Source organism: Aythya ferina (assembly GCF_964211825.1).
Source record: "Aythya ferina genome assembly, chromosome: 18".
In the NCBI taxonomy this organism is placed as follows: Eukaryota; Metazoa; Chordata; class Aves; order Anseriformes; family Anatidae; genus Aythya; species Aythya ferina.
In genome coordinates this window covers 8,674,113-8,689,590 of record NC_140317.1, presented here as the reverse complement: position 1 = coordinate 8,689,590, position 15,478 = coordinate 8,674,113, and the positions used below count along the sequence as shown (strand labels likewise).

The following is a 15,478-nucleotide window of genomic DNA, read 5'->3' as shown; positions in this document are numbered from 1 at the left end:
ATTTAATGAGCAATGCATACCATCTGTTAATATTGCCTTTAAGAGCAACTGAGAAAAAAACAGCAATACCAAGAGTGCAAGAGATGGCAGAAGCTTTAAAAAATGGACCATCCATAACAGGGTTCTCTTTGTATGACTGCTGTAAAAACAAATCCCCCAAAATGAGCAAACTACATGTTTATTTGGTAACTGTTAGAATATTTAAGTCAGTCTTAAATCTGGATTAGAACCATGGCATAAACATTTCAGTTAGCAGAGCTAGTGGCCGTATTACTTCCAATTCAAAGCCTAACTCACCACACTGATGCATCCCAGGGCTTGATCCTGCAGCACACATGCTTTGAGTTAGCTCCTTTCTCTTACAAAACAGAAAAGATCTTTAGAGTTGCACTGATTTACATAAACACAGGATCTGTTTGCTTGTTATTTTACACTCAAGCCTAGAGGGTAAAAACTGCTGTAATTCTAATAGAGTAGTATTTCTCACTTACTCACTGGGGTTATAGCTGCTTTGGATGCTAGACACTGGACAATCAAGCCCCTGGTCCCTAAAGTGTCTAAACAGAGAAAGATAAGTCTGACAGCACAATACATTTTCAGCTATTAGATAGGGCTACTCAACTTAATCCTGAAGGCATTCGGTAGACAGTCACAAACAGAGGGATACAGAGAAACTACTTGGTGTTGCTCCAGTCAACAGGTGCCTCATTTGTCTGCAACGTGAACCTGATCAGGTGGGAAGAACTAATCAGTGGCTGGCCAAACTGCTGGCTAAAGATCCTACCATGGGGCTGTAATTTAGAGCCAGGTCTTACACCCTTGCAACGCGTGGTTAAGCTTCAAAGCCTGTCTGTGGAGCTGCAAACATTACTCAGATCCTGTATGTTGGGAGCTTAATTAGTGCCTAGTTCTCACAAATTAGTCTTCTATAGAATATCATATGAGCCCTTGTATTTATATAGCATTGTGTATTTCTGTTTTAAGTAAGAAAGAGGACACTTTTCATTTTCACATTATCTGTTCTCATTGGTCTACTCACCTCAGTAGGTGTAACTCTTGTTTTCATTTTGATGATGAACTCTCATTTCCTGGAGGATAAGGACTGTACTTCCTAATGGCTGTCAAGACAATAACTTCTTAAGGGATCTCACGTCTTTCATACAGTCATACATGTACATTTCAGTCTTATGTTAATATTTTTCTCTTTTTCAAGTGAGTTTTGAGAAATTGCCAAAAAACCATTTGAACACTTCGAGTTTACTTCCACAGCCCCAGTTTTATTTGAATACACTATTTAATCTGGAGGGAGAGAAATAACTGTAGGTCTGTAGTTTGCATGATGAGTTTTCTTTGGCCTAGTTTATCCTACATAGCTTTGTGACAAGAGCAGATGTAAAAGCTCTTTGCAGTCCTTAATCAAGACATGCTACTACTGTGATAACCAGAAGGCAAAAGGATAAGCCAAATCACCAGGGTTCAGAAACAGAGATGGTCACATGAAATAAAAGGTTTAGTTTAATTACTAGAATTCCCTAACAGAATTTTAAGTTAATTATAAAGTTAAAGCCATGTTACCTTACTTTATGTTAGTATAAACATGTAGAATATATTTGTAGTAAGTTAATAATCATAAAATTCTATGACATAGTGACCCTTTAAATCAGAAATGCATTCGTTTTCAGTGAGTTTAATGGGTAATTAATTTATACTCCCTTTTCCCAAGCAGAATAATGCAATTGCAGTTAAAATGCAAAAGCATACTTTCCTACGACTTTTCCAAATCTCCTGCAGTGAACACAAAAGCAAAATATTTCTGCCTGTTTTCAGCATATAATGATAGGAATCAAAACCCCATTCAAAGCAAGACATAATTAGATGATAATTTAAGCATGCTTCCTGTTAAAGAGTTAGTTACGTTGTGTTTTAAACAAACACCAAAACCTAGTTGTTTAAAGCTAGACTGTTGTCATTATTTATTCAATCAAAACCCATTTCATCTTCTGTATGTCATGCAGAAATTGCATCTACACCAATCTGGCAGACACCAGGTACTCAACTCCTTTCATCAAAGGAAATCATATTTAAAAGAATGTATTTTACATTCTTCTATAACAAAATCAAACTCTTTTTTTTTTATAATTACACTTTTAGAATGGAGTGTTTCAGAAAATTGCAAACACTTGAAAGCCAAAACAATTCCAATTTGCAACTTTAAGCACAGATGTGGTAAATAGGGCCCAAAACACATAATAAGGGCCTCCATCACTCTGCTTCTCTAATATCAAACCATCCATTCAAATTAAATGTCCCCAGAACTCTCCCAGCCACTATCAATTTGATTTCTTCTGCATGCTGTTCCCTCTCCCCTAACTCCAGTCCCCTCCATATTGTACTGATGAAGACCTGATAAAGCTCTCTTCATGCTTCTTCTTCATAGATCCCTGCTGAAGCCCGAACCACTACACTGTAGTGCCCAAAATTTCCACATATCTCTCTACATGGATGAACCATTTCCTCATTGCTTTCCTCTTATTTTTTTATACATTGTTTTTCACCTGAAGAAAACTTCTTACACTTGCACAGAAATAAGTACTGAAATTAAGCCTAGCCAGGCTAGAACTCTGGGAACAGCCCTGAGCCCTACTAATCCAAATCCTACACTGTTTTAGAAAACATAATTTCCCCAAAGCTCTAACAGTAATTTTGCATTTTGCTACATCTTCAAATGCCAATGAAATCCACCTGAAGGTGGATTTCCACCAGAGGGTGGTGAAATCCACCAGCACTGTTAGTGGCAGACAGAGTGAAGAGAGGTAGTGGATATTTGGACAGTTAGGAGCAGTGACCTTGTACCAAGGAAGCACTACCTTGTACCAAGGAAGTGAAAGCAAGACCTAATTTATGTTGTTCTTACTTGAGCTTCTACTAATAACAACTCATCTCTAAACAAAGTAAAAATTTATTTGTCCACATTCATTTAAAATGATATAAACTTTTACTGTTCTATAGAGTAATAGAAATAAAAATGTATAAATTCACTTCCATTCAGGAAGAGTCCAGATCAGCGTCTCAAAGAGCAATAAATAATGGGATACTACTAACATCAAACATCAAGAAAGACAGTTAAAAACATTACAAACCATATCTCAGTAACCTAACAATCTATAGGTTCAGTCAATTTAAAAGATCTAGGAACAGAGGTTTAGTGGATTAGTAACAACAGACCATTAATCTCCGCAGCCTCAATTTTAATCCAGCAATGACCAAAGTGATTGAAAATCATTCTGACCACATGACTAGCAAAGCTTCTAAGCATGGTTCTCTCACATACCTGAATCCCGCAGCAGAGGTCACAGGGTGTTTTTAATGGGACTTTTTACCACGATACCTCTGCTTAATACTTAACTAAACTCAATGCCAACATTTTTGGCAGAGTAATTCCATTGCATACTACCTCTATGATCTAGGAGCTGATCTGAAGCTTCTGTTTTAGACCTTATTTCAGTCTATGTTAGCAAAGTTTGTACCCCCCCCCCAGCAGAATATCCAAAACACATTTGTGTAAAACAAATCATTTTTTGTTTCTACATAAGACTTTTAATCAATGTGTAGGTATTGACAACTGTCATTCCAAGCAAATGCCAGGAGATTATTTCTGTACCGTTTATATAATATGAGTGAAAGTAACATCCAAAACCATTTGAACAGAGTTTTTTTAACTGAACTAGTATTACGCTATGTCCTCTGTTATTATACCTAAGAATGCTCTATTTCCAAGATTTTAGGTTCTGGGTTATTTAGTGACTAGAATCGATTTTTAGATGTCCAGCAATGCGATATTATGTGATCAAGACACAACTTCATCTTTTGGCCTTCTAGAGCAATTACCAGGATATCAGTAAAGTAGCCATTGAAAGAGAGACCTTTCAGAAACGATTTATATTTCACTGTTATGTGCTGCGTTCTGAAATCTGAGTCACAAGTTCTTTTTCAGGAGCATTAAAAGGAAGATGATGACTATCTTGTCAGATATGCTCTTTTATTACTGTGAAGTAAGGAAGTATTTAAAAACATGAAGACATAGAAAGTCCCAGTTACAAAGAGTAAGGAAGTTAAAATGGGAGAGGTAGGAGCACAAGTTATGAGAGTTAAGTGTTTGTGTAGCACCAACTAAAACCAAAGTTTGCAGGTTCCATGCCCTTTGGTAGTCATGGCCCAAATACTTAAGTATGATGTAAATGTATTACAGAGCTTTATCTATCCATTTTAATAAATAGTGCAATACTTAGGTAAACTTTCTTACCACAGTATAAATTTATTCTTAACACCACAGATGAAGCCTGACCTTATTTAAAACATGAAGAACTTTTCAATTTATACACACTGACTATGCTACCACCTTCCCTCAGTAGTAGAGAGGCAATGATTGGTTTATTTTGGTAACACACAGAGGGGTAGAATGAACCACAATTTTTTTTACATATTCCCCATGAGAAGTTCCCTGTTTCAGCTTGACTAAACTCTGCTTTTGCAATTTAGACCATCCCAGGTGCTTGCACAAACTTGGCATGAGGTTTACCCAGGCACCACTGTTCAGCACCCAGTATTGCGGGTCTTCCCTCACCACACAACCCAGTGGTGCGGCCATCCCTCCAGCAGGCACACAGACAGCACCAGAGCCCAGGTCTCTCTACACAGGATGTCCTCTTTATGTCAGTACTTGAGGTTTGATCAAAATAAATTAAAAATTTGTACTGGAAAAAAAGTGGAACAGAAAGTCACACATTAAAATGATTGTGTACAGTCACACATCTCTTGCTATTTTTGTTTTTGTTTACCACAGTCTAGGGGTAATCTATTTACTGTTGTGAAAAATGGCATCTGTTTCATTCAGGGCATCCATATAGAGAAAGTTAACTAATTACAATGTAAATAATTTTTATTCTGATTGTACTCTCTCTTGCTATGTTTGTCATACTAGAAAAGTCCACATCTTGACTTCACCATGCAAAGAACTAATACAATTTTACCTAGATCAAAACTATTTTCTATACAACTGCTTAACTTAATCAGTGATTATGAAATTTTCTGCTCATTTTAGCTGGGCATTTTCAAAGATTTTGCATTACTTGTTTATGATACCACTGCTAGACCTTGATTCAGCAAAGCACTTAAGCACATCCTTATTCTAAGTTATTTTACACAATTGCATATTAAGACTCAGATGCAGCAAAACAATTAAGCATGTCTTTTACGCTTTGCATTTTGCTGAATCTATGCATTAATGTATAACGATAGTATCTAAAAAGGATGAATAAGTTTTTAGCTGACAAGTATGAAAACATACTAATGTTACCTAATAAAGGTAAATCATATTATTTATTACTCTATATTGCATCCTGTTCCACAGTGAGCTAAATACCTGTGACTCTAGAGCAAAGACACAATTACAGACTGGCAAAGATGAATTGTTAACACCTTGGAGAGAGCCAAGGGCTTTACTGAGGATAAAAATTATGCATCTGCAGGTAACTTTAAATCCCACTTGCAATTACTAACTGCCTCAGGATCATCTGGGCAAATGAGAGAAGACTGGAGTCCTTGTAGATTACTTTGCTTTCCAGCAGGCATGAAAACTTACTACAACAATAAGATACCACTTATAAATATGAATATTAACCAAAAAATAAAAAATAAATGGTGAAGCCAGGCGAATATATTGGAAAATAAAAAGCAGGAGTTAAGACATCATGAGCAAAATGCCCTGGGATGAGGCCACAAAACAAATTCACATATATATATGCACAGCATATCCAATAGCTATAGAGCAGTAAGTAAAGGAATTGTTTGGTCTGCCGATACCATGAACTCCAAAGAAAATGGGGGCCAGAATCTGTGGTGCCCTCAAACTTCGGTTGTTGCTTATGCCAGCACAAGGCAGATGTGAAACATGAGGCATGCACGTAGGTGCTGCACTTTGAGGAACCCGTTCGTTACTCCTAGTCACAATAAAAACTTAAAAGCGGCCAACTGAATGAATGTTAAAAATTTAAGCAGAATTTAAATAACACGTTTATGGAAGAACCTTGTAATACAGTACTGAATTTTACCCTAGTAATACACTAATTCCTGGAAAGCATGCAAACCAATTTAAGTGAAACTCTAATTGATGTGATTCTTAAATACACCATAAATGTACTTCCTCGTATCTTCACTGCTAGTATTAAGAAAAAAAATACCTTCTAATGGACAGGCAGAGAGAGGAGGAGGGATCCAGACCCTGAGAGAACACACCAGGCTCCATGCCATGAAGCCACGCAAGTTTAAACACCAAGGATAATTATGGTCTGAATTTTTGGGTAGACCTATGTGGAGCCAGGAATTGGACTCAGTCATCCTTATGGGTCCCTTCCAACTTGGGATATTCTATGATTCTATAATAAATCTTGCTGAAGCAAACTGCATGAGGCAAAGGAGCAGAAACTACCACAAGCCCGTCATAGAAACTACCATAGACCTTGAAGTTTTAGAAGTTTAGAAGTGGTTATTTTATGTTTCTCGGGGGCAGATTTGCCTGGTTTTCATCATCCAGCTGCAGCCGTCCCCCTTCTAGTCAGAAATTGAGAGGCAGCTTACTTAGTTATGTACCTCAGAGACACTGTTTCCAGAAGTTTCCAGAAGGCATTTGCAAGCACAGGAAGTGCCACAGGGGGCAGTCACCGGCCTGTGGGGCACTGTCCCTGAGGTGAACAGGAGGTCCAGGGAGAGCCACACAGGGCAGCCACCCTCCTGCCATCACCAGGCTCAACTGTGGCAAGGAGAGGAGACGTGTTCCCCAAAGAAGGTCTGCTGTCAAGCCGATTAATCCAGTCAGCGAGGCGAGGTAAGGTGAGGAGCAGCAGGGCGCGCATGGCTGAGGGGCAGGCGGAGGGCTGAGGTTAAAGGCAGTTTTGAGCCACAGAGGCACCAGACGTGGCTTCTCTTGCCACAGCAGTCTGAGCCAAGGCTACACGGCTGTGTAGGATTAGAAGTGATGTGGAAGGGACAGGCAGATCCTGGGGGTGTTGGGGTGAGCCTGCAGAGCCCATGGGCTTGCCCCCCAGGGCCTGTCAGCACCTTCCCTCCTGGCTCCGGCACCCACGGGCTCCCTCATTTCACTGAGGTGATTCAGTGTCAGACCCTGACCAGAAACATGGTTTAAGAGTAATTCTAGTGCTTCAAAGTGGAAGTGAGAGTGAAAATGAATTGTAATTAAATATTTATATTGCTGTTGGGTGACTTGTCACACAACATTTTACCTCAGATTCTCCTTTGTGGAAGTGTGACCAACACTACTTACTATCTGCAAATTATTCTAAGGTTTACTGATGAACCACACCATTGTTTTTTCTTTTTTATTGAAGTACAGCCCAGTATCTTCCAACCATTACTTTCATTCTTGGAAAAATCCAGACTGCACAATCCCATTCAGACAAATCTGCTGGCAGTGGCTGTTCACACCCTCCCAAGCATCAAACACCTTTTCTTTCAAGCAACAGTTGCCCTTCCTTTCCATAACTAACTGCAGCTTCCCCTATGGGATATTACATACCTGCAAATGCTATGGCTTTCCACCCATGTATGAACAAATAGCTCATTCTCCATGAAATTTCATTTTCAGAGGACTGTATATTGAAGTATTACTATGATTTACTGCCAGCATGCACCAATCGTCAGTACCACCTTTCTCCTAAAGAGAAAATTAGAATCAGTTTCTTTTTTTCTGCCACAGTGGCAAATGCAAATTAACGCTCCTTCTAGCAGCTCAAGTATGTCACTTGGCAAAATAAAATTTAGCTGTGGCAGTAGCAATCCTTCCCACTCCTTCAGTTACCCAACTGCCAGAAGAGCCATCAGGCAGTTTGCTGGAAGGCATGGTCATTCCAACGTCACTTCAAACGATGCAGTTTTCCACACTCAGGCGCACCAAAAGGCCTCTCAGTATTGCTCATTATCTTGCAGCATTAAAAAGGCAAATTATGTAGGAGTCCTGCTATGCTAGTCTTTCTACCAGTGGCAGAACAGAAAAACTCCATTCTGAGGACTATTCTTGAAGCAGAACAGGGCATTATAGTAGTTAACAGTAGGAAAGAACTTAAATTGGAAGCAACCCACAAAACTGACAAGATGATTTTGCAAAAAAACCCCACATTTTCCCTCTAAATCCATCTACTCAAACATTACTTCCAAAAGCTAGAGATGTCAACACATTTAGAGCTTAGCTTCCTCCTGCCTGCATGTGCTTAAAAGCCACTTTGGACGAGACAGTGCACAACTCCATACTTAAAAGCCAGATGACAAACATAGGGTATTCTGAGCTTGATCAAGTTAAGCACTTGATACAGAAAGGAAGAAAGAATGTCAGAATGAACAGATAACATTAAATCTTATATATATACATATATATATCATATATTATATCTTATATATAACATATCTTGTTAAAAAGTACATTCTAATTTTTTTTTTTTTTTTGTGAACTATAGCTGCTGTGATATTTTTCTAGTAATATTACAAAAGATGACACTGTGGGACATTTAAATTTAATATTATTTTAACTACAGAAATACAGATCCACAAATCTAAACCACAAATACTTTTGTATGGAAAAATACACCAAACAGTGAAAGCATCTTTTGTTTAGTTCTGCCTATTGCTTTCATTACCCTGTGTCTTTGTGAACTAATCACCAATTATTTTTCAAGATGAATAAAAGAAAAAAGAAAATATTTTAGGGCTGTAGCCCTGGATAGAACTGTACATGGCACCCTATTGTTCTCAACAGTAGCACAGAGATCTGCCATTTAAAGCTTTTCTCATTGTCAAGCATCAAGTTTTTGAAAGTTGTAAGGCCCAAATCTCATTAACACTAAAGCCACGTATAACATTTTCAGAGTTACAAGGTCTTTTAAAGTGGGTATAAATATAGGTTTCCTTATGCCTTCTTACCTCAACTGTCAACTGCTAAGTACTGCATGAAAACCTTTCCCATATTGATAAATAACACTGCCTATGACACAGCCAGTACTTGCCTGTATCACCAGAAAGGTTACTATGCACAGAACATAGGTCTAAAAAGTTTCAGTCATCTATTTTTTATGACAACAATAACTTCCTATTATATCTTCAAGACCCAGTGGAATTTCAGTGGAAGACCCTTGATAGCTTTTTAACAATCAATGGTTAAATCAGCAATAAAACATTCTACTTTGAATTCAAATGTAAATAGTTTGGGCTATAAATTATCCTATTACCCTTTTTTAAAGAATGTATTCCCTAATTATTTAGCATTACTGTTTCAATTTATCTGTCACAATGGAATTTTGTTCCATTTCTTCTCCACTGTATGGACAGGCCCTTCTGCATCTTCTGTTGGCATTGGGGGTTGGAACTACGATGATCTTTTAGGTCCCTTCCAACTCGAGCCATTCTATGATTACAATGGAAATACAGTCATACTAAACAATGTTGCCTCTAAACAAGTCATTAAAAACTTTGATGCCTATTTTCTGTTCCTCCCAACATGATGCATAGTTAAGATGAAAGGAAGATAGGATCAAAATAACACTTATCACAATATGTCAATGTTGTCCGTAACTGTCATCTAGTTTTGTCTAATGCTTGAGCTGGTAATAAGATGATGATAAAACAAGCTTATATAGTCTTCTATTAACAGACCAGATGGACCAATCTTCCACTTCATTCTTTGCCATGTTAAGTTTAACAATAAACAATTGGTAACGGTGAAAACAGCAGTTCACTCCTCATCTAAATGACAGCCTATCAGCCAAGTGGGAAAGCAATGCTTTGACCAATAGCAACAAATCAGAAAAACAGCCTTTTATCGTAGGCAGAATTCCTTGTTCATTGTTATACAAGGAATATTCATAATGCAGATGGCAAGCCCTTTCAGTCCTTGCTGAATTCAAAGTCTAGCTGTAACAGACTTTAAAACGGAAACATTTTCAAGGGCAAAATTTCTCTCTAACATCAGCTGTATCTAAAAAGACTTAAAGAATACCTTTAAAGTGAGAGTGCTTATTTGAGTTGGGGTTTTATTCCTGTTTTAAATAATTTTGTTTTGGAGGCTTAGTATCTAGTTCAATTGGATTACCAATGAGGCAACACAATAAGGACAAGAGGTCCCTTTGAAAGCTGGATATATTCATCACTGAGATTTGGAAAACAATAGCAGTGATAACCAGTTTCTTCCCCTCAGTTTATTGGATGGAAAATAGCTCAGCATAATATGTGCAAAACTATTCATAAATGTTCCCTTCTACTACCTTTACATAGGCTAAAAATATTGGCGTTGTTTTGACACTTTAGCGCCTATCTGGTCACGCTCTAGCTGTAAAACTAACAACAAAAATAGAATGATGAAAAACATAGGACACGCACACACACACAAAAAAGTAAAGCAGACATTTATAGGAGACTACAAGGCTATTTCCATAGAATTTTAAAGCAGAAACATCTTCACACCTTTTGAAAAGGCGGCAACATCTCTGAAGTGAGAAAGCATTCAAATGATAAGAAACTGAGAGTCTTTGGATACAACATATGGCCTCCATCCTGTGTTTGAATGTGAGCAGGAGGATTGAGTCCACGTGGATTTTCAGTAACATCAACAAACCCCATGCAAGCATGAAGGTTTGCCCACACACATGAAGCTGTGGAGATAGGATAAAGCAGAAAAGAATACTATAGTGGATTGGGTGCCAGAAGCTCTTAGTCACCAGATGCACCAGGCTGCATATTCCACATGCCTGTGCGCCTAGTGATTGCTTTCCTCTCGCATATATATGTGCTATGAATAATTCCTTCCCCTTGGATATCGCATTTCTTAACAAAAGTGCCAGAAAATGCTATTTCTGTGACATTATTTAAGAATAATTAACGTGGTTTCAACATTTTTGTCCAAACATAACAATGAAGCATTCAGCATTAGCAACTAATGGACATGAGAGCCTTGGTATTCTCTTCTACAAGCACACATGCTGCCTTGAATTACCTCCAGTTGTATAAGGGCAGGAGAAGAAGAGTTATCAGACCTTACACATCATCATTCAATAGCTAATTCAAGCCCTGGCATAATTTAGAGATCCTATAGGACATCTCTGTGTTATGCCAGGTAATAAGAGCTCAGAGACTGAAGAAGCAGCAAGATGGAAAATGAAGTGCAATTGTGCTCCAAGAACACTCATAGACCTCAATGCCAGGAGATGCTCAATACACAGGAGATTCCTTGATACCCAGAAATTTTTTAATACCATCATAGTTGTTCATGAGATGTGATTTATGACTCCTGTGTGTGCTGCCAAACAGGCTGAAGCAGTTACATCATAGAAGGGATGTGCCCCTACCTGACTTAGGATGACAGCAAAGGATGAAAATGCTTTCAAATAATGAGAGCTGTAGGGCTTGCATGAATTTCATCCATATTAGTTCCCGCAAGCCAAAACAGTAAAAGGTAATATATCAATTCATAGGAAGCCACAAGGATGTTGAACATACAGGTTCTGTAAATCATTTTGTTGATGGATTAACAGAAAATGTACATAGATATCTTCTTAATCAATGCCTACTACAGTAGTACTTCCTTATTTAAATGAAGTACCCTGCAAGGGTTTGAAAACAGCATTCTGATTTTTATCATGAAATTGTTTTTTAATATGTAGAATCACAAAAAATGTTAATTGTTTATACAAATGACTATGCAAGCAAACGTGGCAGCCATTAAGGGATCAAAAACATCTCACCTACAGCTGAGAACACTGATGATAATTAATCTGAGGTAGTATTCTCATCCAGGAAGGATATCTTGGTCATCATGCCAACAACTACAATTCTTTTTCTATACAAACAGTATAGTCCCCATGATATGATTATCTGCATCTTCAAAGGAACAACAACTAGAGGGTCTTTTTTCAGCATTCTGTCTACAGGACATCTTCACTTCAAATACCCTGTGTTCTTTTTATGCTGTGCTATCATAAAAAGGAACAAACCCTCGAAAATCATAATACAAATCATGACTAGTTTTCCTCAGAGACTACAACTCAAAGGAATAAATACGCATCATGACATAGAAGGAAAGAGAGGGCTTTCATTTATTTCTAAAGGACAGAAATTGTTTTCTTGGTCCTTCAATTTATTCTTATTTCTTGTTTGCATCTGTACAAAGGAACTAGACTATCCTTTCAAACAAACAATTTCAAGTAGCAAAAGCCTTAATTCAGTGTGTCAAGAGAACAAAAATATTCTATTTACAAAGTTCACTGATACATCATTTCCCAAACATACATGGTAGTAATTAAAAAATATATATATATTTGTAGATATCAATACCATTTCTTCCAAACCAAGCAATCTAACTTACACACAGGTAACTGACCAATAAATAATATGTTAGGTATCAAATATTTTGAAAACATATATACCTCTTTTTAATAGATTAAATTGCTTTCCATATTCTAAGTACTCTGAAGATACCACCAAAACTTACAGTCTTAGAAAAATTCACACAAGACACCAAAAAGCCAATTGTGCTATATCTTCATTATTTAATCTAATGAAGAAACAGCGTAAGTACTACATTCAGCACAATTTATACTTAAATGTCACGTAAATACATACCAAAAGACAGTGTGACATTACATCAAACCTATCTTTAATAAATAAGTTTACTAATAATGATAAATTACTCATAAGCTAACTTAATAGTCAGTTTTGTTCAGTGACTAACACCATCCCTTTGAACAGCAGCCTTTAAAAGGCCCTAATCCAAATATCCACTGAAATTAGTAGGAAGGCCACCACAGGTTTAGATACACACTGAATTCAGTCTTTGCTAATGTTCAGGAAAGATCCACGCACAGAACAGTCTTCATTGCTGAAACAATTAACTCACTAAGAAAAGAAAAATGCTACCACGTTCCTTAATTCACATTCCTGTAATTTGTAGCAATGTGCTCAAATAGTGTCTTTTTTAAGAAACATGTTGAATGAAGGACCAGTGCTGAAGTGCTAAAAATACATAGTTTCTGAAAACGTGTGTTAAGCTGCAGCAAACCTTGAGAGGCTTCATTACACTTTCTCTTACTTAGACTGTTATCCAGACATCCCAGCTATATAATACGCTACAAAACGTAGTGTAAAAAGGATGACAGATACAAAGTATTAGTGCCAGTCAGATATCTACAAATCTTAATCCTTTTCACCAAGATGACGAAGGATTCCTGAAAAAAATAAAAATCCCTAAGAAGAAAAAAAGAAAGGCTAAATGCATGCATTCATCCTGTGTGTGGTTAAAACAAATTATCTGAAACCACAGCTTTAACCATGAAGCAAAAACATCCCATCATTCACTTATTCAATGTATTACTCAAAAAAAAAAAAAAAAAAAAAGAGAAAAAAAAAAAAAGAGAAAAAGAAAATAGGCTGTTTTTAATGCTAGAGGGAGACGGAGAGTGCAGAGAGCCCCTGCAGGACTGATCCCACTACTGGTTTCAGATGCCTGGGTTCCCATGTCTGAAGGTGAGAAAAGGAGGGGGGAAGGTTAGGAAACCCTGGCAGCTAAATGTGTGGCATAAGGACCTGCACAGAATGGGACAGCTTTTTTCTGTCTTGAGATATTACTGTCAGAATAGCCAAAAAAGGGATGAGAGTTTGTTTTTCAATTCTCACTGTGGTACTTACAGAAGTGCCTAATTTGAAGGGAACTGTACAGGTGGCATATCATGCTGAGCTAAATAGATAAGTGTGAGATTTAAATGACAAGAGGCAGCAGGTTTTGCGGTTCTAAAGAGCGAGAAAGAGAATTATTCTGATGGTACCAGTGGGCACAAGTGGAAGGTCAGCTTGGGGTGCTGCCAGCGTCACCTGGGTGGCTGGTGGCAGATGGTGCCGGTCTGGAAGGATAAAAGAAGGACTCGTGTACCCCACAGGCTGAGAGCAACAGAATTTGCTCAGGAATACAAGAAGTTTTGGGGAAGGCACAGGCAGTACAAATTACTGTAGATGCTGCCACCCCAAATGTCAGTACCAGTGTCACCGGTCCAAGGGTTGCAGGGGTGGATCAGCCGGGCAGCGCTGCAGAGAGCGCAGTCAGGCAGGCGCTCTCAGGGTGAGATGCTGCAGGCGCTGCTGGCTGGGTGCTGGGCCAGGCCCATGTCTGTGCAGTCCCAGGGGAGCTCCGGGGCTCCCTCTCCCCAGGCATCTCCAGGGGGGAGTCTGTGATGCCCACCAGGACGCCCCATTGCCCCCCTGCAGCGTTCTGCCTGCTGTTGCTCGCGTTCCCATTTCTGGACTTACGCAACAACTCGGGGGCAGCAGCCGCCTGCAGGGAAGCGGAGCAGCAGGAGCCGCAGGCAGCTGAATCCCCATGGGGCTCCCCAGAGTGTCCCAAACTAGAAAACTGGCCACCTCCCCTCCACTGCCTCCCGCAACATAATTATTCCAGCATGACTGACATGACAAATTAACAAGGCAGCCAGGGCTTTTGCAGCAGAAGGGAGTGTTTTCCCCCAGAATAAATTGTTCCAATCCTTTACGCTAGACACCCGGCCGTGCCTATTCATTAATTGGACAAGCTCTGGTGACAACTGAAATTACCTGATTTCTACATACTGGAGAGAGAGAGAGCATTTCAAGCTTAACATGAGAAGCCTAAAGCTGGAATCCCAGCCCCCAAGGCGTTCTTTGGATGGGGTTATTAAAATAAAAAAAAATCATTTTAAGAGCGTAGGCACAGCAAAGCTCCCGTTTAAAAGCAGAGGCACGTTCGTTAGTATCATTCCTCCCTTTGCGGTCCCTGAACTGTGGCAGCAGAACATGACAAGTCTGCCAATGAACCGCAAACCTTGTAAGATCCACAGATCAGCCGAGTTTAAGAACTTCAGGAACTATGAAATTCTGAGATTACTGGATGGTGGGATTAATTATCACAGCCATTAGCACATTAGGAATTTGAAGCATCTCCTTAACCAGCACACTGTGGTTATTTCTTGCAACCAACGTATCATAATCACGAAACAGGTAGCGGAATTAAGGGGGGCATTATAGTTGGGGATTTCTGTCACGTTCCACACATGGTATGTTGTTCATGCATTTTTTTGACTACTGTTTTGACTTGGATGTAGCCGTACCTCTTGCCCCTTCCTAAGGGAAGCCCTGGGAACCCTGAAGGGTATTTCTCCCCCATGCCCGCCCTTTCGATGCCGGTTGCGTACCTGAAATGCAGACGATGAAATTCGCTTGCAGAAGAAAAAGCACCTCCCAAACAATTTCCATCCTCCGATTCTCATGCCAAGTGCATCCCTCGGCGAAAAAAAATAACAAAGATCAATATCGCAGTTTGAACGATCCCAGCAATTTTCCTTTCGGACTTGCAGCCTGTATTCCCCAGATGTGCTGACAACACATGTCCGAGCTCTCT

General features: G+C 38.9%; 1 protein-coding gene and 1 long non-coding RNA gene across 4 annotated transcripts in view; one reads left to right on the top strand and one right to left on the bottom strand.

The window, feature by feature from the left end:
- Positions 1-15,478, bottom strand: part of CA10 (carbonic anhydrase 10) — a 200,536-nt gene that overhangs the window by 184,037 nt on the left and 1,021 nt on the right. For both annotated transcript variants that reach the window (XM_084492226.1, XM_084492227.1), the window contains one exon: positions 15,273-15,360. In XM_084492226.1, the coding sequence (XP_084348352.1) occupies positions 15,273-15,333 (61 nt within the window). In that variant the 5' untranslated portion in view covers positions 15,334-15,360. The remainder of the gene's footprint in view (positions 1-15,272; positions 15,361-15,478) is intronic.
- Positions 6,747-15,478, top strand: part of LOC311420890 — a 114,138-nt gene continuing 105,406 nt past the window's right edge. Inside the window, exon 1 of one of the 2 annotated variants that reach the window (XR_014684595.1) lies at positions 6,747-6,888. This is a non-coding gene — a long non-coding RNA (uncharacterized lncRNA). The remainder of the gene's footprint in view (positions 6,889-15,478) is intronic. The other variant, XR_014684596.1, reaches the window with a different exon arrangement.